This window comes from Phoenix dactylifera, chromosome 5 (assembly GCF_051530095.1).
Source record: "Phoenix dactylifera cultivar Ajwa chromosome 5, Ajwa_hap1_PhDact_Kaust_v1.1, whole genome shotgun sequence".
In the NCBI taxonomy this organism is placed as follows: domain Eukaryota; kingdom Viridiplantae; phylum Streptophyta; class Magnoliopsida; order Arecales; family Arecaceae; genus Phoenix; species Phoenix dactylifera.
The window spans coordinates 18,324,400-18,349,561 of NC_143194.1; the positions used below are offsets into that span (position 1 = coordinate 18,324,400).

Below are 25,162 nucleotides of genomic sequence, written 5' to 3' on the forward strand. Positions count from 1 at the left end.
CAAATATAATACCTAAAGGTACATGATTTAAAATATAACAAACAGAAAGCTTTAAAAGAACACTTTTTAGATTAAGATACATTAAGTTAGTCTACCTTGCAAATCTCCGGATCATGCTCATTTTTCCAAGCACCATGCATAATCCTAGGATCATCAAAGTTGAAACCTTTTTCATGCACTGCTGTGGTTGGACTTCTAACCTACAAGAAATAAGTTCAAAGAAATAATAGTTTTAACTTAAGCTAAAATTATAGATGCAAACATATTGGTTTTCTAAGTTAATTCTACCAGCACTTCTCATGGACATTGTATCAAGTATACCTCATCAATTTTTAGTCCACTCCGTTCTGCTCTTCCTCTTTCTATTTCAGTAATACCAGTGCCATATATCTCTCCACCAATTGAACATTTAAAAAACTCCATCAAGTTTCTTGTCAATGTTCCTGTTTTATCAGAAAATATATACTCTACCTGCAGAAAGAAAAATTTCCAACTTCAATGTTTTGCATGGTAAAAGCCAACTTTAATAATGACAAAAAGTAAAGCAAGTCAGATGATGTGGCAACTGTTGACGAATGCCACAGATAATTATTATATTTTTTATTTGGAATTCTATAAATATTTCGATAAGCTTTAGCCATATCATGGTTTTTCATCCTTATGTCAGTCTCTGAACCAAAAAATAACTTGTTCAAGAATAATGCTTTTCCCTTTTAAGAATTCAAATGAATTTTGTGGCTGAGGCAGAGACCCTATAGTGAGACTGTATAATAATATAAGCTCAGGTGAAAATGGCATGAAATGATGAATTTGGACTTGTCCCAATAGTCACACTCCTCTACTTAGCAACCAAAGGTTCTGGGTTCAAATATTGGTTAATGCATCCCCAACTATTCAGGCCCAAGTAATTAAAGTGCAGGTGGGTCTCCCTCCCTTTGTCTGCCTCAAATAAAAGAATATGAAATGCTAATTGCTATATAGAGTAGATTCTGCAATATATGTAGATACATAGCAAATTGCATAGCGTACCAATTTGATTCTTTCATTCAATAATTTGACATATGAGACAAACTAAGTGAAAAGTGAAATTAACAAGGCTAGTATTTAGAATATCCCATGTATGTCCCTTGTTTGTGGATGAACAAGGAAATGTGGGAAAAAACAGAGCAAGAACTTTTACAACTAAGGGATAAAGATAGGGAAAAAAGGGAAAAGTTCCTTCAATAAAGGAATGAAAAAAACTGACAAACTTGTTTATTGAAACAGGTATATACACAGAGAGAGAGAGAGAGAGAGAGAGAGAGAGAGGAGAATAATTCTTGGCTGGAGTACCTTTTACATGGGTAATTTGTAAATATATCAAAAGTGGAGTCAAATGGATTCGGAGTCCTACACCCACGAGTTTCAATCATAATAGTAGAGATCAAGGTTCGCCGTCTCAATACCAAATCCAAATATCGGTACCATCCTATTACAGTATTGGTATGCATGAAACAGCGGCCGATTTAATGTACCGAGTGTCAATACAACCCTGAACCGCATACTGGTACGGTACGTTATGGTCAATACAGTACGTTATGGTCGATAAGCACTAGTACCAACCGGTACGACAAACCTTGGTAGAGAGATAATTCACATCCAAGGTAATTAGAATGCAAGTATTTCTTGAAGAATCAATGCTTGATAAGTGCTTGATACATGTGCTTGATATATGTGCTTGATATATGCCAAAAGATTTCATCTCAATCTAAGTATAATGTCAAAGCTTCAATCCCAAAATGGAAAGTCCATATAAATCTGTATATATGATCATATTCTATCCTAATATGTTACAGGGAATGTAAAAGAATGACAGCAGCCATCAATCACTTTAACCATTGTTAAGCACCAATCTTTAAGCATTGTCCAGGTTCACCTAAATCGTAAAACCTTGCAGAAACTGCAGTAATGAACAATATGAAAATCATCCTATGCAACATGGAAGATAACACAATAAAGTACCTGTCCAAGCTCCTCGTTCAAATTCGACGTCCGTGCCAATGCAGGGGTATTGCTTTCAGCATGGTACATATTCAAATCCTTGTTGATAAATTGAGTCGACTGAATAAATTTGATCATCTGAATACAAGGTGATAATATAAGAAACTTCGCTTATATGTGAAATATTTCATAGCAGCATCTAGGCTAGAAAATTTCTGGGCTTTACCTCAATGGATACATATAAAGAAATGGGGATGATAGTTGAATACAATGTTATTAGGGTAAACATTGTCAAAATAGTGACCTGAAAAGCACATTAGGCATCTCAGCAGAAAAAAAAAAAGCATAGTAGGCATGTAAGTGATGGTATACAACTAAATTTTACATCACAATTCTTTCAGCAAAAAAGTACCACAAATCTGTTGTCAGGGTTGAACTGAGGCTCCACATCTCCAAAAAAACCTAGGTAATAGTACTTGCGATTGATGAACACCCCACTAAAGAAAATCAAGAAAACAAAATGAGTGATAATAATCATAATAGTCAAATAAGATGGATACATTGCTATTGTGTGTGCGCACATTGGTTCTAGAAGCATATGATACATTGGCATGCATAGTATAAGTTTTTCTTTTTTCTGGGTTGGGGGTGGGGGTGGGGGTGGGGGTGGGTGGGGTTAGCTGCACTCATTCACAAGAATATTAGGACAAAGTAATTGTTACTACAAGCTTCCTCAACAGTGTGCTAATTGTTATTAGTGATTTAGGACCACACTGACAAACAAATATCGAAATTCTAGATATTTGAGCTGTTCAAATTATGATCTGCCATACCACCCAGTACAAAGCGTACCATACCATACTGTAACGGATGGGAACTAGTACAAAACTTAAATTCAGGTCGGTACAGCCCCTGTACCATCCTATGCTGAAGTGTGCTACCCCATATCACGGTGTACCATAGCGTACCGAGGTATGTACCAATCCATACCGAAATGTACCGATCCATAACGAGGTATACTGAGATAAAAAGTGAGAAAAATGGCTAAAAAACTATTTCGCTATGAGGTATTTACCATATCATACCGAACTAGTACAGTACTAGTAAGATACCCGATACCAAGATTGTAGACCTACAAGTAAACTTTGACTATACCACGAGCATGACCATAACCAACAAGGAGGTTTTTAGCATTGCACAAAAGATATTTATCATGTATATTATTCAAGAGCAAATAATGACATAGCAGCTTAAATGTAAAACTAACTTGACCTTCCAATGGCTCCAATGAGACACATGTTGAAGAGACAACCAAAAAGAGCAAGTATGAGTTTATCGAGTTTCCTCTCCAATGTACTTCTTTTAGAAGGAACATTCATAGAATTCATCATAACCTGCAGTATAATGAAGAAAAGAGCCATTAATGAAAAGATGAAAACACAAGAATATGCATCAAGGAAGAGAAAAATGGATGCCCATGAAGTTAAATGGAATCCGTCAATTAATATAGGGCTTGTAAGAAAACGCACTTTTGTCTCATGCCCTGTAAATATAACAGCCCCAACAATATATTCTGTGTTCCTCAAGCTGCATCCCTACATCATTATATCAATTTGAGGTAAATGAAACACATGCATGAATGGAAGATGGAGATACTAATATGAAAGTGAGCAATGATTAAAAGTACAAAGGAGGATCTTTTTCTATCAAAAGCCAAAGGGATGATTGAGGAAGAAAATAAGTTTAGATATTTGCTATATTGTAACCAAAACCTGGAACACCATATAATTTTACCATACATATACATAAGTTGTCCTGCATGCTTTTCACAAATCTTTTTATAGTTCCTGCACTTGATCCACCATTGAAGTTAGTTTTGTGTTAGTATCACGGTATCACCACTTATAGTGCATCAAGCTTGGTGACCAACATCACTATTCTAGTTTGATGCCAATAATTTAATGACCCAGACCACATTATGCTACAAGTTTACCATCTCATAGGCATCATCTGATGCACATTATAGTTGTTAACTTCACCATCAAGTATTTAGTCTTGTTGTCAATCTATCTGTAAAACGTAACTATTCATGTATGTGTATGTGTTTTTGTGCATATGATTTAGATTATTTGGACCATCCTTGTCTCAAGAGGTCAAGAAGTATGTCTTACACAGAGTATGTCTTACACAAAAAAATTTAACCTAGAGTTTCAAGAGAATATTCCTTACAAATGCATTAGATGTAACTCAAAATGAATATTCTTGTAAAGTTTCTAAGCAAATATTCATGTTAATATCGTACATAAGTTGGGTTAGGGTCACGTCACCATCAGATCAAAGCAACCCTCATCAAAATCTATTTTCTTTAACCAGGTAACCAAATTTGGATCTTCATCTGGACACCAGATCAGAAACTCTTGACAGCTCTAGGTAATTAGATTGGATTAGATCCAATTCATTAAGAGGCAATTACTTGTGCCATTAACTACTTGTGCCATTACAGCATCTGATGCATGTACCATCTCGATCATGGACTCTGAAATTTATCTTGAAGAGATATTGTTTCTTGCATGGTCAAATTGTCTCAATTTTCTTTTTTCTGAGCTACATTAGAGGTTAGCATTCTCATAGATGGCATGTTAATATGCTCAAGAATAGATTCAGAAAATGAGGTAAACACAATATTATAATAAACTTCAACCATATCAGTTTAGTCAGAGTCTCAGTTTAAGGGTCTACAAGCAAATAAGCTGTGTGGTGCGCAGGTCACGAGATGGTAATACAATGATATGCTACTCCCAAAAATTAGAAATAATATCAATCAAGTTTATCTCATAATATAGGAGATAATTGTAATGATCAAAATATGTAGGTTAAGTAGTGGAATTTTTTTTTCAATCCACAAAATTCCCAGCCCCTGAGTTTCATTAATTGCAACAAGACAACTTGGTCTATCTGAATTTCAGACTTTTCAACACCTCTGATTGACCCCAACTATATTGATTCCATCTGCTTCGCATATTCATGACAAAGATAAGCCAAATCTATGAAAAATAAATTACCATGAAAAGTGTTATAAACTTATAATTAAGGTATGAAGTCAAGCTAGAGTCTGACAATTAGATAAACAAAATATTCAATAAAAAACAACTAAAAAGAATAAGAAAGGGACTATATAAAGGTCACCCAATAAATGTTACACAAATATGAAGGGTGAAATTTAAATTACTTTAGAAAAAGAAATCCACCAAATGACATTAAATGTAGTAGAATTATAGACATCTCTGAACCATGGTATCAAAACTCAATGTGGGAAGAAGTTAAATTTTGGCCCCAGTCTGAATTATTCGTATTAAATAAAAAAACAATCTTAGATTTTTTAATATCTTCTTACAAAAGTAATATTTGATATAATCTAGTTCTATTTTTATTATTTTAAACGGTATCAAAGCAACCTAATAATACCCTCAATCTAAACAGAACTGATGAGGAAACCTGATATGAATGGAAGATGGAAAGAGAATCCTTCATGCCATCATTTGTGCTTCATGCCATCATTTGTGCTTACTCTTTCCAACAATCATGTTCAATTGATCGTGCACAAAGATTCTCCAATCTCTCTTATTTCACATCGTTTACTCATTACTCAGCAAAAATGCAAGGAATAGGCTGACATGGGAGAGTTCTAGAGCCAAGAGGAGTCAATTTGCGTTCAGCAACTTTCACATCACAAGTGATGAAGATACTAAGGGGCATGGATTAATATAGATAGAGATCAAATTCCATGAGCTACTGAGACTAGTTTAGAGATTTTGGTAATGGATTATTTTTTTAATTAGGTCCAACATATGGGACTAAACAAAGAATTATTAAGTCACATACGCTAAAGTCTGAGGTGGCTTCACAATTGATTTTCTTCAATTCTTCATGAATTCTGGTGATTTCTTCGTCTTGGATTTCCCTAGCTACAATATATATAATTTGGTTTCAGAAATTGCATGGAGAACTTATGTTCCTCGAAAAATCTAGTTTCCTTTTTGTTTGTTCCAACAGAAATTAGGCGACTTTGGAAAACTTATTTTTAAATCTCTCAAAAACATTTTCCTTTCATGAAAAAAATCTACCAAGGTTTGCCGTCTCTAAACCGGACCTCGTATCGGTGCCACACTAGTATAGTATTAGTACGGTATGGTGCAAAATTTTTTCGGCGACCGAATATCAATACGCCACCCGTACCGCATGCCAGTAACAAACCGATATAGTATGATGTGCGCCGTAATGCCAGGTTCAGGCCGGAACGGCAAATCATGAATCCTACTTTTCTTTTTTTAGCTTCCATGAATTTTTTTACAACCAAAAAGGCGCCAATGCATTTAATTAACAAGAAAGAGTGGAGTCAATACCCCATTGCTATAGACAACTTATAAATTTACCATGTAAGAGAGTTCAGTTGGTCTTGTTATAGTGGAGAATGAATTTCCTCAATAGTATGGCAAAATTCAGCTGATGAGATGAGACCAAGTAGTGGGATTAAACTAGAAATCATGCAAAAAGAATACACAAGTTGTAGCAATCAAGATTCAGGAACAATCTTTCTGACTAATATGCAGTTCCTTTAGGCACATAAAAGAACTTCAATGTCTTTATCAACAAAAAATAATAGAACAAAAGAAAGGCTATATATTATTTAGGAAATTTTACAGTATCCATCTAGAGCATCTATTTGAAACATGGGATTGGAATCAACAAGGTTCAATCTCGCAAAACCCTAGTATCTTGCAATAGAAAGTATGATACAGATTAACCAAATATTACAAATGCAACTAATGATTCTTGACTTTAAGACAAGCATGCCCACATTTTGCACCATATCATGGAACCTGCCTTGCCCCAGAATAGCATGAGACAAACAATGAAAACAACAAGAAGGTAATGAAACTCACTCTTAATAAAAGTTGATTTGGAGAAAGAGGCAATGTTTGCTTTTCAATGATAAGATTTCCAGTAAAGGTGTACAGTGAATTGTTTGGCTGTTCACATTGCATTTCCCCTGCACATGTATTAAGGATATTAAGATAGATAATAGATGAAAACCAATAATGCAAAACACCATAAGCAAAAGAGAAATATACGCTAATTTGAGTAAACATTTTGCAAGAAGATTGTATATCATGATAGCAGATTCACATATAGGTTAGCATAGATAGAAGGATTTCCTTTGCTCAAAAAACTCAAAACTATATCTTCGGATGTGATGAAAGGATTGACAAAATAAAAATGTAACAGGCAGGAAAGTTTTAACACATTGTGTACATTGTGTACAAGCATGGATCCCGTACCAATGCCACACTAGCACTATCGATACGATATGGTATGAGGTCTTTACACCATACCCGTACCGGTCGGCGTATTGGTGACGGCCCAGATCGGTCCGTACCGATACGGCAGTCATACCGGCCGGTTTTCCAATGAAAAGCTCCCGGTACCAGATCCCATAGTGATCCGATACCGGTCCCAGCCCGAACCGGTTCGAACTGGCCGGTACGGGCCGGTACGACATACCATGTTCTGTACCATCTAGTTTGGGCCAGTACGGCGAACCATGCTTGTACTATCATCACCATTCAAGCCTTTTTCCAACATAAAAAGGTTTGTGGATCATAACCTGAGTTGACAAGATTCCACACGAAGGCAAACTTTTATGAATTGCCATCAAATTGACAACAAACACATAGAATTAGCACAAGATTTTTGGTGAAGCCAGATTTTGGCAGTGAAGGAAAAGTTGTGCAACCTTAAATGTCATTAAGCATATCAAGTGAGCAATATACCTTATTGGTCATAGTTATAGCTCATGCAACAAAGAACTGACTTGAATTAGATGAGTCTTCAGTTTAAGATCTTATTTAATTTTTCCCAAGTTTGGATCTACTTAAGCCATATCTTTTGTAGGTCATAAGATGATATCCCTATTTTCCAATTTCTTTTGTTTTGTTACAAATTCATTCTACGGATTAGGGTTAAATAATCAGATTAATGGTTCTGAGTAGGCATAATTTCTGAGGATTCAAATTATTACAGCTTATAGATGTAGGGGAAATGCCATCTCCAGATGTTGAAGAAGATCAATAAAGTTTTGATTGTCTTTAACATTTGCTCCTTCCTTTCTTGTGCATGTTGCATTCCACGCACGTCAGTTTTTGAGCTTGACAAGCTACAATCAATCATGTACTCAATCAGAACTCCCAAGCCACCATTTTCCCTATATCTAATTAGTCTTAGATTGAAAGCATTCTAAAATTCAATAGTCATCAGCAATCCTTCATTTTTCAACTAGTCTTCAAAAAATGAAACAAAAACAAAGATGACAAGGTCTGACATGGAGAACTATCATCCAACCATACAGACATCTAGATAGTCAAAAGAGAGTTATTTCTGTTTGGTTTTCAATGTCACTTGTGATGGTTTGGACTCCTAATAAAGATTAAAGTAAAGACTAATCTTCTAAGAAAGCTTGAACATGTTTGATGAAAAAAAAGACGGGAAACCGAAGAATGACCTTGAGTAAAATCCTCAAGTCCTAGCAGCTCCAAAGAAAGGAAAACCTTTCATTTTTTATATAGCACTTACGGACAAATCCTTAGGTGCTTTGCTTTCACAAAAGAATGATGAAGGACAGGAAAGGGTCTTACACTATTTAAGCCGGAAGATGGTGGACGCAAAGAACAAATACTTGGCTATCGAGAAGATGCGCCTCGTGCTTATATTCCCAGTCAAAAAGCTCAAGCATTATCTCTTGGCACATCAAACCATGTTCATATCCAAGGTGGACCCCATTAAATACATCATGACAAGATCAACACTATCCGAGAATCTAGCCAAATGGGCAGTATTACTAATTGAACTTTATATCCTATACAGCCCACAAAGGCGACCGAATGACAAGCCTGTTTGGACTTTCCTGACAACATATCCAATTCCAAACGATTCCCCCCGAACATGAACCAATTCCCTATCCAAAAATTTGGACTATCCCTAATTTGCCCCTCCTAGAACCCTAGATCATGAGGACCATAACTAGGTAATGTCCCCTTTTTTTTGTCAGATCAGGTACATACCATCACTACCAGTCCCATTAGGTACTATATTGTGCCACTGGAAAAAAAGTATTGGGTTCGGTACTGGCATCTATAATCTTGCCCTATATGGTACATGAAGTATAGGATGCAATATCAAGACTAACTCTACCAAAAAGACAATGTGAACCTAAGACCAAACAACTTGGGCTAGAAGTGGGCCCAAGCTGGCTTGAGGCCTATTGGGCCAAGCTAACTTTAGGTCGGTGCATGGGCTAGATAGAGGCAATTGGGCTTGCGTTTGGGCCTAAACATAGAGCTCAAAGATTGAACCAAGCTTAGGTCAATGCTTGGCCTAACCCGGGCCAAAGTCGAAGCCTGGGATCCCAAGATTAGGCCCAAAGTTCGCTCGGAACCAAGCCCGAAGCCAGCTTGGAACCAAGCCTTAACCTGGCCCAAGGCACGATCGAACCCTATATGCAATCAAGCCCTAAGCTAGACCCTTGTCACTCTTTGATGAGTTCGATTCATTGGGTTTAGTGAGTCCGGGGGGGGGCAAGGGCTAAAACCCTTGATCTCTAATTTCTATCCCTTATTTCCCTTCGAGATTTAGATCCATTGCCTCTTTCCACCTCCCCACCCACTCCCACATGACATAATAGCCCCTCACATCACCCTCCCATCATTACCGGACACTGATCCAAGCAGCTCCAATCCCTTAACAACACCTTCAAGCAAGCCCTCATCACCATGCACAAGATGCCCTACATCTGGCTCATGTACCTCTCCTCCCTTACCCAACAACGCCTCCCACCATCGCTTGTCGCACCTTCAACCATGCTATCCATGCACTCCTTATCACCCAACACAACCGCCTCTAGCCCCCTACCTCACCCTTGTCATCCTCCCTAGCATCCCCATTAAGACCTTTCTCCACCGCTACCTTCTCTTCGACCCCTCCTACACTGAGGAGTTCATCAACTACCTCATCACCTACTAATGCTAGCAAGAGGCCACCAAGCTGTTGGCATCCTTCCTCAACGACAACTCCTGCCACTCCAAGGGCCCCAAGACAACCAATCTTTTGGCCCAAACGGGCTACTTTTGGTGGCCCAATTGGGTTTCAACCCGAGGCCAAGCCCAAGTTGTGGCTGAGATTTTAAAAGATCTTTAGGCCTAATCGTAGTCCAGAAAACAAATTGCTTCAAGCTGAGCTCAGGCAGGAGAATGGCCAAATCCGACCTGGCCCGATTCCATCCACATAGACAACATTTAGATGCCCTCCATGTAATCCATACAGCAATTAACTGAGGGAATATATTTCTAATTTTCCATGTCAAACAAATTATAGTTGTTGTTCAATAATACAAAAGATATGCTTTTTCTTGTTCATTTTCATACTATTTCGAGCAATATACTATTTCATCCTGACAGATGATAAACATTGGCATGATTCATTAACTCAATGATTTCTAGTAACCTAATTGCATTGCAAATATTAATTTTAGCGCATATATCATTTTAGTAAACTTAAATTGCAACTTATGTTATGTAATAAAATTAACCACCATGACTAGGGAACTTAAAGCGATACTCCTACATAATATCTACAATAGCATAGCATTAGGACAATAAAACAAAAGAAAATGACAAAAAAACTCAAGGCAAAAATAGGCCCTACCAAGGGCAGGTAAAATTGTTTCAAACTATATTTAATACACTCTATCAATATGGCACAAGATACAATGCATATTGTACCCACCCATGGTAGACATCAATTTGATGCTCGCTATTTTGAACCATTGCCTTTGTATAGATGAGCAAACAAAAAAATTGGAAAAAAAAAGAAGCTTGGCAAGACTTCAAATTATCCATCTATACCAGTAAAAACCAATTAACTATGCTAGAAATCAGATCTCTTTTGTATATCATATAGCATTCGTGATGAGTGGTGACCTTTTTTTTGAGTTCCTGTTTCAACTTTCAGCAAGACCCTAAAGACACTTCCAAAAAATGGCCACATTCCCCTTCTTAATCAACCTCATCCCCAAGATCCTCAAACATTTCTCTACATGCTTACCTCAACAAACTACGCAAAAGAGTCTCAAAACCTATCCTCTACAAGAACAAAATTAACTTGATTAAAAGTGAAATTTTTCGATAGATCAATGTCAACTATAAGTAGCTATGGAGATAGAAAGAATAAAAACAATTATATGCAAGCAGAAAGAAAAAGGCAATTTTGAGAGTAGGTGTGGCACCTAAACTAGCTCTTTGTCTAACTGGATGCAACAATTGTACATAAACATATAGAGACATGGAGGGCTTTGAGAATCCAGTGTACTACTGTAGGAAGTGGGTTTTAAAATTTACTATATCAAATCTAACCGCCATCACTATGACTATTATCAAAGGTATCAAAACAACATCTCTAAGCAATGGAAAAGACTTATCATCTGCTAAAATATTTATTTTCATGAATGCATATCACTAAATGAAGATTGATGATCAACTTGGCCAATGAACACTTCTCTACTAATTCAAAAGCTGGAACGTATGTTCAAAAGTATTCTTGTGTAGAACATAGTATAAGTCAAAAATAACTTTAGAAAACATCTGAACTAGAATGAAGGAACCTTTAAATTCAGCAGCTTTCTCAGGAGCCAAATAATCCCATGTTCTCTCCAATGCTTTTCTAATCTTCAAATTAGTCTCCCCATCAAGATTTGCAGTCTAAAACCCACAAAGTAGTAATTAGTTAGGGCATCCGATAGACATCTATATTTGATTTTTTTTCATTGCTACCATCATATATAAAAAGCAACAAACAAATTTTCAAGGATTTAGGTCTTGAAAGAAACCTCAATGTAGCAAACACCATCAGGATTTGTGCTAGCAAGGAATAGCAAATCAGCAGGGAAAAACCCATCTTGCTTAACCTGCTCCAAATATAAATAACCATTGTAAGCCCTTCATTGTTCATTAATTCATTAATCATGTATCTTTATTTTTTTTAAGCAAAAGCATTCATCCAAAACTTACAACTACAATTGTTATCTGAAATAATAGCAGCATGTGAATTGCTTCAGCTAAAGTTATTGCAATAGAGGTACTAAGAAACATTTTATATTGCACTATTGCACAAATAAGCACTTCAACATAGGTATGAGAGGGTGGCAAAAAGGATAACCTACCAAACTAACGTAAGATGTTGATCCAACAGATAAAGCAAGTGAACATAAACCAATACCCAGAGTCTCGCATACCTTAAATTTATATGGTTCTTTAAGATACATAAACGAAGCTGCTACATGTACCACTCATGTCTTACGTATGACCGATGTAAATTATAATTGCATATAATCTCCCAAATCCCTTAAATATGGATTCCAGTGCATTAGCACGACCTACTTATCACATGCGTCTCAAGTTTCATCATAAAGCTCTAAGTTCATCTTCTCGGACTTATCACAAATGCTTTGGGAGTTGGTGTATAACTTTGGCAATTTCTTCTCAATCTCAACCATTTAATATGTCTACCTCAACTTTCTTGTCCATGTGACATTTCCCTATGAATTCAAGCCTATACTTAGAAATAGATTATAATTAGAAACTACCGAGCAAAGCTCCAAAGTTTACTAGAAACCCAGGTTCGCCATACTAGTGCGTACCATCCCGCACCAGGCATATCGTACGATACCAATACCGAGCCAAGACTCGATATAGGAGGTGTACCAAGTCTTAGTACGCCAAACTGACCAACGTACTGAGTGTACCAAGTACCAACACTCTAACAATATGGTATCATTATGTGGTTCAATACCAATACAGCAAACCTTGCTAGAAATCCTTGGTTTCAAATATTTAAGGATCTCTTCTTCAGTGTTTTGAGAGAATTCCTATAAAGTTAGAACATCAAAGCATTGTTGCTAAAGAAAGATACGATGTTGCTTTTCTACCACCTAGAAGTACTCATTAGTGTCACTTTCTAAAATTTATCTCGTCCATGGAATGTCATATTGTACGAATCGGGCGGTACGGGACATACCGCACCAATACACGGTACAGAGGGCATACAGAGTGTCGGTACGCCGACCGGCCTCTATACCAAGCTTTCTGATATGCCACAGCGTGGCACCAGTATGGAGCCCGATATCGAGATGGCGTACCTTGCTTTTGTCCAACCATTATCTTAAGTCAAACAACTTTAAAGTGGTGCAAGCTTCCCTTAAACTCATCCTTTACTGGCCTTATCATCAATCAACACCCCATAGGACTACAAGTCGGCCAGGTAGAGCAATCTAGACTTGGGTCCAGCTAGGGCCACCTTTAGGTCTAAGATTTAGACCAAGATCAAACCCATCACTTGGGGGTTTGAGTTGAGTCAAATCTCCTAGGTTGAGTCTAGCTCAAGGCGTGCTTCTTGAGCTAGATCCAGAATTTTCAAATAATATTTTTCAGTGTCAAAGTTCAGTCAAGTTAGGTCCAATTATCTCAAATTCATATCCAACGAATTAGATGTCCAATGTCCAATATTAATTTAAGAGAGACCCATGCCCAACAAGGTGGTCTTTAAGTATGAATCAGATATAAGTCGAGGCTATCCATCCTACTAGCACCCCCTAAGAGATATTCTATTTAATGACCTAAGAACAAGATAGAAGCTTGTGTTGCAAATAACACAAAATGAAGCACCTGTTCAAGCAATAAAATTTTGCAAAAGGTTGGAGGAAATGTAAGAAAAATTGTTACAACACAAGAAAAAATGGTAAAATGAGCTAGGTTTCCTTTACATTCTAGTGCAAGTTACAACATGTGATAAAAAGCTCCTTTGGTGTGATGAACTCTAATGATGCAAGAATTTGAACATTTCCTAAAGCAATGTAGTTTAGCAAATGTTAGATAGAAGGTGGCAAGAAATGTTAATAAACAAAAAATAAGCATCACGAACAGCCCTAACTATTGTAAGGACTAAGGATCATTTCCTTCCTACCAACACAAGATCCATAATAATGAGAAAGGTACACCGCCTCGATACCAAGCCCCACACCGGTGCCACCCTGTTACCGTATCGAAATGCCCGGTGCAAGGCCGATTCGGCACTCTCCGTACCACGTACCAGTTTCGAACAAGTATGGTACGGTACGCCCTGTACCGTCCGATTTGGCATAATATGGTGTGCCATGATAATGAGGCTACAAATAGATATGCCAAATAAAAAAACAAACATAAAGATTACAATAATTGCTACCCACTACTTCTTTGAGGATTTGCAAGGGTATTTCCTATCGACTATGATTAGGTGCATTCTAAGCTCGTACGATGTTGCTTGTGAGTTTAGATGATATAATAGAGAAAGTGAAATTAAAGGTCACACCATAGAAAAGACGGCTATTGTAAGAGATTTTTGATGGAGCGATATTACTTTCCATGTTAAACATCTTGATATCAAACCAAGATAAATAAGAGAACTTTTATGATAGGTTGGCAATGGCTAGAGGATGCAAAATAGGAAATGAATCTTAAGACTGTCAATCAAGGTTTTAAATCCCGTGGGATGGGAGTGCTCCAATTTCTCCATGGAACGGGACAACCCGCTATCCCGCCTAATCCCAGCAACAATTTTGATCATCCATCCCATTAGATATCCTCCGTCTCTCTCCCGTTCTTTCCTTTCTTTCATTCTTTCTTTCTTTTTCTTCTTTCTTTTCTTCCTTTTTTGTACCTTCCTTTCTTTCCTTTTCTTTTTCTTTCTTTTTCTTATCCCTTCATTTTTTTCTTTTTTCTTGTATTTTCTCTTCCCCTTCTTCCTTCTTTCCTCTCTTTTTCTTCTCCCTTCCTTACTTGCCTTCTTCTTCTTTTTTTCTTTCACTTTTTCCTTTTCTTCATCTTTTCTTCCTTTCTTTCTTTCCTCTTTCTTCTTCTCTCCCCACATGGATGGGTTTCGGAGTCTCGACCTATCCAGATCCCGTTTTCCCACAAGAACAGAACGGGATAAGACAGTTGGGATGCCCCCCATCCAATTGGGACTTAAAACCTTGCAGCCAATATTGATACATAAAAATAGCTCTTTAAGTGAGGACTCTACTATAGTAGCAAGACCTCATTACCTACAAATAAAAGAAGTCCAATATTACATATTCAACTGGATATCTTTTTTGGAGATTCTTTACCAAGTTCACTCTTGAACTTTTAATTTTGTACCACAAAAGCAATTGCAATTCCCTCATCAAACTCTTGTCCATTTAATTAAACTACTTCAGATTAAGTAATTTTGGAGGCTTTCTCCAAGTGCACATGAGCATAGGCAACATAATCAGCAAGGCAGATTCACCTTTCTTCAAATTGATCTAGGTTCACAAGCTCCACTCTAACCAGATTGCCGAAGTTAGGAATGTGAGACATGTAAAGGACTATTAATGTCAAGGAATGAGAATATGCAAATACATACCTAGATGTATCATGCTATGAAGCATGAATTTAACCCCATAAATGGACAAGGGGTGTTAAGGATAAGATAAGCTACATGGTTTTTCAATTTCGGTCCTACGAGGGCATAAATTATGGTTCAAATTTTCTAGGAATCCTCAATAGAAACAGAAGTGAAAAGAGACTAAATTGAAACCACCATTTCCAGTTGTTAAAATCCATATGAATAATTTAATAAAACTTAAGGTTTTCTTATTTGTATGATGTATGCCAAGGAAGATGGTTATGATTCCTTTTACCTAGTTTTAACAATGCTTCGAAGGGTTTCCAATGGTGAAGACTAGTCCATGTAATCCCGTTTTGAAGAAAGTTATTCAATTACAGTTTTGAGGCTAGAAAACAAAATGTGTTTCCTACTCAAGGTAATGATTCCACAATGTCTAATACCTCATAACTTTCTAGTTTATCATTTACTAAGTTGTGATCCATTTTTAATGACATTTTGGCACTATTTATGCTATTCTCTACTTGTTCTTTAAGCTTGTTCAAATCCTGAGTCTCATTTCTAATTGTTTTGTTGGAATTTATGCACTAGAATGCCAAATTTACAAACAACATTCATCCCAAATAAATATATGTTATTTATGCAGTTTGTGTAATAATCTATAAGGCCACGTCTAGAGGCAAAACTGCAGAACATTAAATGTTATGCTTCAGGTAGGTATAAGAGAACACAACAATGCACTCCTAGTTGCTATAAGTAGCACTACTAAGCTATGTTAAGACAACTTAGCAGCCGTTTATCTTGTGATTACACGTGGAAGAATTATAATTCACACATCCATAATAGAACGACGTGTTGACTCACCTGTGTACATTGCAAACTAGAGTAACCTTTCCTAGCCAAAAGATGATGTTCACAAGAGTAGTTATTGTTGGTCAACAAACCTAAGGGGCCATATCTGTCAAATAATTGCTTAATAAATCCACTAGTTAAAGTGGAAACATGTAAACTCAGGTGAAAGGTAGTGGCAATATGTCAACTCAAGTGAAAGGTTCATGAATCATGCATGTCAGAAAGTTGCAGGTTGTTTCCGTGATGTTGGTTGCAAAGGATACTTTGCTTAATTAATATTAAGGACATTGGTTAGGATATGATTTTGAATGAGTTAATTACTTTCTCAACACACTGAGTCAACGTTCGCCATGTCGGTAATGGACCCCACATACCGGTACCATCCTATTACTATATTGGTACACTCGGTATGGGAGCCAGTTCGGCATACCAAGACTCAATGCGCCCTCCATACCATGTAGTAGTTCGGTACCGCGTGGTATGGTCGGTACACACCAATGCCAACCGGTACGACAATCCTTATGAGTGTTTGCAAGAATTATAATTCCAGCTTAAATCATTTCATGTTTGCAATACATGTGAAGGCATAGATCAATATAGGATGCATCATGTGTACCACTGCCAATTCATATCACCAATGTCAACCTATATTGATGTGTATCGAAACCATGGTACGCTGTACCGGCCCGAATCGGGCAGTACAAAGCGTACAGTACCATACCAATTCGGTACCGGTACCCAGTACAGATGGCGTACCAAGTATCGGTACGTCCATAAAATTTCATACCGTACCGACACTATACTAGTGTGGCACCAATACGGAGTCCGATACCGAGACGGTGAATCTTAATCAAAACAATGCAACCACTAGAAGTCAATACAACATGGTACTAGATCATACCTTACTTTTCCATTTTAAGCATATAAGCAACCATCCTAAGTATATGGATAGGCTGGAGCTAATCACCACACTTTTCAGCTTTTCTTATATCAAATCCCACTATGTATGTTGAGCACAATATAAATTATCATTCAGTAATGGTTTAAAGGTTAAAAATCAAGATAATACATAATAAGATACATAATGGCACAAATACAAGTAGTACAGCTTCTGCACGTTTCTTGATTATAATCTAACCCCAACAATCCCAAAGCAACATTGTTCCATGCTTAGTAATCAAAATCTTCTAGCTAGGTTAATGCACTCATTTCCAAGACTTCTTGGAACTTGAATGTGGACCTGTTTTTAAGCATTTACTCAATAAAAATGTTACTAAAATGTCTGCTTCCCCACATCAACACCTGCTCCCAGATCTAGCAACTAAAGTTCTATGCAAGACAACTAGGATCTTTTCCCCGTTAATTTGTTTATCTTTTTGCATTTAGTATTTTGAGCCTTAATTTATGAATTTGACATGATATAAATTATTTTTGTTCATCATCATATCACATTTTAAATCAACTAATCATAATATATAAACAGTTAATGGAACAACCAGTGTAAGAGATATATATTGATTTTGCGTACAACACGTGCATCCATGTAAACATGGTTATTAGCTCCCTGCAATTTTTATCATGAACTGTAAGCTTATTGGAGTTGTTAATGTACAAACACATTTGCATGTTGTTTTCAAATTATATGCTGTGAAAACTTATACAGACTTCTCTATCTTTTCCATGGTGATGTGTGCCAGCTGCCAAGACTTTGACAGAGAATGGTAAAGCATGCATATGATGCTGACCCCTAGTTGGCAAGAACAAGAAACACCAGATTTTTATTCCTAGTTTGTATTAGATATAATATTTAATGCTTTATATTCTTTATTAATAAGAGTTCCTCATTATCATATCATGTGAACCACCATTAAATAGTGACTGAAGGGGTCACCCAGAGAACAACTAAAGAACAGAAGGTAAATTTAGAAAGCCTTTCATGTGAAGGGACGTTTATAGCAATATCTTTTGTTTAGGTTCACGCATGTGATGCATGAACATCATTGCATTTTACTCATTGCATAGACTATAAGGTAATTGACCTACTATACTAATAATGTGCCGCAAATTGAAATTCATTTTAACCAGCAAATAGATTCCGGCAAGAAATCCGAACATAAAATTTGAAAAGTAGTGGAGCAGAAGTAACTAAGGAGCAAAAAGCAGATCTTGCTGAATTAGTGACTTATAGAAAAGCAAAGCAAAGCAACGAACTTTTCTTGTTAGATTCCCAGATTTGTTCTTTATATAGAAGGTAGTAACCATGAATGTAATCAAAGGATAACAGTTTTTCTATTCCATTGTGCTCCTGTTACATTAACTTCCAATGTTATATCTCTATTACATATAAAAAAAAAAAAGAAATAAAAGAAAACATGACATAAGATATTTTACTTAACGAAACATAGATAACCAGTGTCTGCTACAAGTCAAAAGCTGAACAAGGAAGCATTGCTTGATAAACAAGCAAAAACATGATTGATTCAAGAAAACTATGAATTTTTAGAAATTCTAGGAATATTATCAGGATGATACAGCATTCTAAATTTGTGCAGGAAATAGTCACAAAATGTACTCAACGGCCAAGCCCCCATTGATTTGGCGAAAAAGTTTTGCACGCAGTAAGTTTAGCTATTACGTTCTGGAGCACATAAAATAAACTAGATGGACTCTCAGCACCTTACACAAGAGCAACCCAAATCTTATATGTTATTAGGCAGAACCATTCTCCAATTCTTCAAACGGCAGCCAACAGACAGTAGTTATCTACCCTGATATCACAATTATTGATGGCATGCATCAAAGAGAAGTCCGTAAATCTTACCCTCACCAAGTCACCGACCTGCAGCTTCTTCCAGGGAATACTTTCCCATCTTTGACCTTGCAATACATCAATAGGGGTACTATTAATTGATGTATCATTCTGGAAACGCTTCTGTTTTAACAATTGCCAAAAAAATCAGATTAAAATTGAAAAATGAACTGCAATATGAAACTTTTGATGAAAAGATAAATAGAATGCTAAAATTTGAATAACCGCTAGTGTTACTAACCCAGTCCTCAAAAGCCTCCTTAACAAGAGAGACCAAAAGCACTAGACTGAGTGGAAGAACATTTGTTATGGGAGAAACCGGACTGCAAGAAAATGAGTATCTTAAGTAAAATGCCAAGAATATCCAAAATAAAGGTTGCCATCACTTAATTTTGTGATCCACTAACACTATAGTCATTAACTCTTTTCTAACAAGTTATGATTCAGACCTCAAAAAACTTTAGATTTAGAATAAAACTATATTTTCCACACCTTAACCTGAAACTAAAGCATACCTGATTGGTGTAGTAGATAAGACTGAAATCATAAGGAAGTACAGGTTAGCCACCCGCCTGAACTGTCAGTGCAAATACAGTATTTTTCAGAGACAAAAACTTAACAATTTGAATACGACGGGAAAAATTTTATATTCACAAGAAAGTATTAAAAGGAATTGTTATCAAAAGGTTGATATCTGAATTACCTGTTCAAACAACCCTTTTGGTATAAAGGTCAGAATGTTGTATTTTGTAGTCGATATGGAATTCCCCTGGAAAAAAATAATGTAAGGGGCATGTAAGGAGCTTGCTATCTTATCGACGCAGAAAACAGATAGCTAATTGGAGTCTGGTGCTATGATACAATATAGTTTTGAGGATGATTGGATGGGTACTATGTACACTAAGTTGTGAGGATTGTAACTTGTCATGTACTTGAAAGTTCATTTGCCATTTGAGAGAGAGTGAGAGAGAATGAGAAAGGCTTGCTGCCTTCTAGCAGTGTTAAACTAAGTGATGGTCAACTTCAACCAACAGATTCAGCTTCTACATTTAATAATGTGCCATAAATGATATTACATGTACATAACAATGATGTTTGCTGTAAAAAGATAACAGAGTAGCTACAGTCACATAGTCACTCCAAAATAAGAAAGAAGGATATGATCACAGGAACAACTAATCGTATCAACATAAATAATGCTGTGAAGGACGCTAATACCCCAAGGAGGAGATACAACAGCACAGGCATCCATTAACACAGTGGCATAGGCATCCATAAGCATAAATATATATTGGAAGCATGGAGCTTTATTAAGTTTATTATATCAATGCATGTCCTTTGTTGCTAGAATAGGAAGCATGTGCAAGTGCAAGGAAGCAGATTACCTTAGAAACACTTGTAGTAAAGAAACGCTTAGGAAGAAAAGTGAAGGTTTGAAATTTTGGGAAGATTCCAAAATGGATGCATTACTCTAGTCTAAAAGATTCTCACTATTAAGTGCATGTGTTTGTTCTTTAGATAAGCAAGACTACCTTAAACTATACGCAGCTTACAAGCATGACCGCTCGCATTGCTATATATTGTTTGGTGCCAACATAATTTTCCTTTAGTTTGATTCCTATTATCTAGCAATATTATCTAAGTAGAGTTTCTTGCTTGATTTATTATTTTATTAATAGATTGATATTAATTAGATATTTGATTAGCTATTTTTTTGATGATTAAGCAACAATGTGATAGTATTGTTTGACTGAAAATTTAGAATTTACCATTTGTAGATAGCTGGCAGCACAGTTTTGGCCACACGACATAATCAAGATGCACTTGAGATCATCAAATACTTCTTTGGAATTCTTTTGGAATTAAAGGCTACTTTTGGATCCACCTAAAAACCTTGGTCAAATAGACCATGGTAAAAGCAGCATTCCAAGGAATTAGAGACCATGTAATCAATGATTCCTGACTGTTGTTTGGGAATCATCTTTCAGGTCAAATAGACCATGGTAAAAGCAGCATTCCATGGAAGGGAAAGAATCTACTCAGAGCCATTTATTTTTTCCTATGTTTCTCATGCATTAACGCACACCCCATCCCCCTACCTTAGAAGCATCTAAAAACTATAATCTGCCCCTCACCCTTCCCTTCTTCAGGAGATAACCTTCATGTTCTCGCTCCCTCTCTCTCCCTCTCAGGCACACAGGTTCAGGTTGGAGCAAGAGCTGAAGACGAAAGAAGGTTAGAGGCAGAAGGCAGCATGAGATGAATCCCAGAATCATTCCTCTCTATAAATTGTTTTAGATACAACCATTTCTTTCTTAATCTTGGAGTTAACAACCAACATAGCCATGGAAGGAGGCACTAAAATGGGCAACCACTCCAAGACGGTCCATAACAAGAATTATTGAAACCACTTGGAGAATGTGGAGAATGTGTTGTTCATCAAAAAGACTCATAGTTCCTAATAGATGATTTCAACTAGAATCTAGTAATTGATAACGCTTCAGCTAAATAAGTATTGGTAAATAACCAAGGATAGATTTGTATTTTTGAATAAGTTCTAAGAAAGCAGCCATTAGTGGTCATACTACGGCTGTCAATCTGACATTTATGTAATACATATACACGTGACAAATATTTAACATTTAAATGACTGTTCTTTAACTATTTATCCAACATTTTTTTGAAAAATCTATTATCCACTTAAATGATCACTCCACTCTGAAAATATTTGTATTAATATACTCTGTCAATATTCATTTCATCAAATAAGAGCCTTAAAAATATAAATCACCATGTCAGTAAGAAATATTTTGTTTCATGGTAATTTACATACTGAATATTTTATTTCCACAGAATAATTTAAACCAACTAATTTACAACAGCTAGTTGATAACGCCTAGTTTTCCTGGACTTAATCCATAACAACAAACTTCAAATAATGACCTTTAGATGCAATGAATTTTTCCATATAATGTCCTAGAATCAGCCCAAAAGCAGTTACTAGAGAATCCGTGATAGTTTTTGACATGGGATCCTCTTGCAGCATCACTCGATTTCCATAGTTTTTGAAATTCTAGAGAAATTTTTGCCTATTCATCCAAACAGGCCCTAATGAATTTTAGTGGGTTCCCTTTTCAATGTGCAAATCACATGACTGGTCCACACCAGTCTCACATAACACCTTGTCACATTTTAAAATTCATTCATAATTTTTTTGTCCAAACTGGTCAATATTGTATCTTGTTTTAAGCATCAAATAAGAGTCCAAAGCATTTTGGAGAAATCAATATTGAATTTGAAATAGAAAGTTATGGTCAATCAAATGAATGACATGCAGAATGCAAACAAGGTATTTTGGTCAAAAGTCTCTATTTTGAAATAGGAATAACTTAGGATGATGTGGATGGGCTCAAGAGGTTTTCTAACCCTAACCTTTTTCCAAACTCAGGAAAACAACCTAGCATGTCTTGTACCCGGCTTTTAGTCCGACATTGGAAAGGGATGAAATCTAACAGCCCTTGAGCACCTATAGACATACCCCCACTCCCCATGGCTTACAACATCAAAAGAAAACTAAGGATTCTCACCGGAGCAAGGCTAGCATGTTTCTCAAATAAGCCTAAATAATAAAATATTTTTTCTATGTCTGTGATAAAACAAAGGTTTGTGTGCTCTAGCAGAAAGAAAAAAAAACAAACATTCGTGTGAGGAGCACCGGACGATACAAGCTTATCAATTCAAGGAAGTCTTTTTTCCCTTTCCCTTGTCTTTCTTTCTTCTTAGGTTTTTATAATATTTTTGCTTTTTTCGCATCTACCCCTAGTTTATTTCATCTTACTTGATCATATTTTTGGTTTCCAAAGTCTTTATTTTCTCCTTTCTGCATGGATTTTAACTTGGGAAAGGAGGGGTGGGATCCTTTGCCTTCTTCCTCACCAACCCAATCAGGTTGGTTATTTTTTTTATGAGTATCAGTAATAGATAATACATTAGGTTCTTACTTTAATTCCTCTTTGTTATCTTTTAACTTTAATAGTTACTAATGGCAATAGGCAAGGTACATCCCTGCCCTACGGAGGAAAGACCCGCGCAAATCACATCTTCCAAAGCAAGTAGAAAGCATCTCAACAACTGTAACTGTCAATTGGTGATCATGGAACTCCAACATTGTGGAAGGATTAAAAGCAGGAGTTCAACCATCATATTATGGTGACCACCACCAACAAAAGGTGGCAGGCAAAGGTCTAAATCTCAAAATGCATCGTAAGACTATAGAAGAAGAGAGACAAATGATAAGAGTTCCCTATTCTAGTGTTATTGGAAGCCTAATATATGTATATGTATATATATATATATATATGATGGGTAATAGGCACGATCTTTGATTCACTGTGGGATAAGCTAATATTAATCAAATCCAGGACTAGCATATTGGAAAGTGCTCAAGAGGATAATGAGATATCTCAGAGGCACTACAGAATATTCCCTACATTATCAAGCAGGTGATTTGTGCTTAGTAGGTTACACAAATGCTGATTGGGGTGGATAACTGGATGAGTGTAAATTGATTTTAGGGTATGTTTTCTTGCTTAATCATGGCACCATCTCTTGGATTAGCAGAAAGAAAGCAGGTACAGCATTTTCTATGAGGGAGGCTGAGTTTGTAGCATCTTCAGCTATAATGCAGAAGGCTATTTGACTTAGAAGATACCTGCAATATTTAGGAGTTGTTATTGATGCTACAAAACCAGTAACAGTATATTGTGATAGTCAGGCAGTTGTTGCCTACACGAAGGATCCAAAGTATTATTGCAAGACCAAACAAATTAAATACCAAGTATAGCTCCATAAGAGATATTGTAGCACAGAAAGAAGTGATCCTACAACATATTTCTATGTATTGGATTGTTGCAGATCTCCTCACTGTACCTATCCCTATAGATGTGCACCAGTCACATGTAAGATCAGTAGGCTTTGTAGACTATGATGTATGTCTATTTCAATTTTGGACCATTGTAATAATTATACATTGTATTCATGTCATTATCAATTAACTAATGATGTTTATTTTATATATTTTTAAAAATGTTTCAACATTAATTTATTGATAATATATGTGAATGAAAAAATGCATGAGAGAACCAATACACATATATATACAAAAAATAGAAGCTACGTCAAACAAGTTAAGATTGGCCCTCTCACATGGGCGATCACCTCTGGCACCCAAGGAGCACACATAGATGAGACAATTTAAGCAAATGCATTCTGGGAGGTTGCATATCTTAAATAAAAAGTTGCCTTGATAGTTTGATCAAGATGAGGCCCTGATGATGATGATACAAAGGCCGATATAGATGCCCTACAATCCATATAACCTGTATAAACCTGGACGCAAGAACTTAGTTGGTCTTAAAGATGGTGAAAACATTGAGGACTTGGGTTAGGTGCTAGGTAGCAATTGAATCAAGATCTATATGGGACACTATAGCATGAAATGCGCTTGTTGTAGGAGAGATAATACTGGAGCATGTGATTCATGCCACATGTGCTCGGGTGACCAACAAAGGGAAGTGAGTGAATGGATCCTTGCTTCCTCACTATATGAGACCCTTGAGGTAGATCTAGCCTCATTCTATGCCATATGTGACCTTTGAATGTATTGTGAAAAGGCAGATTAGTGGTCGCAAGTTTAGCATGTTACTACAATGGCAGGTCATTTGGTTCTATGGGACATGTTTAGGAAAGAAGATGATCTAAATCTAAGTGGCACAAGGGCCAAAAAAACATCATTTTGTTTTACATCCATTGTGTGCATTCACTGGTCAACCAGTTATGTTACGTTTGTTGTGGCTTGGACATAATGCTGGATACATATGGGGCAAAAGAAGTCAAAATATAGCTCTTTTTAGAGGGATCAGAGATACTTAGAAGGATGTAACAAAATGGATCTAGGGAATAGTAAGATACTTTTCTTTTGGATGGTAGTTGCTATCTCATCCCTAATAGGTG

The 25,162-nt window shown here is 36.4% G+C and overlaps 1 protein-coding gene across 3 annotated transcripts in view; it reads right to left on the minus strand.

Annotated features, from left to right (window-relative positions):
* Positions 1–25,162, minus strand: part of ALA3 (aminophospholipid ATPase 3) — a 55,618-nt gene that overhangs the window by 24,822 nt on the left and 5,634 nt on the right. For 2 of the 3 annotated variants that reach the window (XM_008805204.5, XM_088721733.1), the window contains exons 2-15: positions 19,854–19,919; positions 19,666–19,727; positions 19,392–19,473; positions 19,163–19,273; positions 11,918–11,995; positions 11,693–11,789; positions 6,924–7,030; positions 3,510–3,575; positions 3,253–3,374; positions 2,393–2,477; positions 2,207–2,284; positions 2,002–2,118; positions 322–471; positions 96–200 (exon numbers count right to left, since the gene is read on the minus strand). In XM_008805204.5, coding sequence (XP_008803426.3) covers positions 96–200; positions 322–471; positions 2,002–2,118; positions 2,207–2,284; positions 2,393–2,477; positions 3,253–3,374; positions 3,510–3,575; positions 6,924–7,030; positions 11,693–11,789; positions 11,918–11,995; positions 19,163–19,273; positions 19,392–19,473; positions 19,666–19,727; positions 19,854–19,919 — 1,326 coding nt within the window. The remainder of the gene's footprint in view (positions 1–95; positions 201–321; positions 472–2,001; positions 2,119–2,206; positions 2,285–2,392; positions 2,478–3,252; positions 3,375–3,509; positions 3,576–6,923; positions 7,031–11,692; positions 11,790–11,917; positions 11,996–19,162; positions 19,274–19,391; positions 19,474–19,665; positions 19,728–19,853; positions 19,920–25,162) is intronic. The other variant, XM_088721734.2, reaches the window with a different exon arrangement.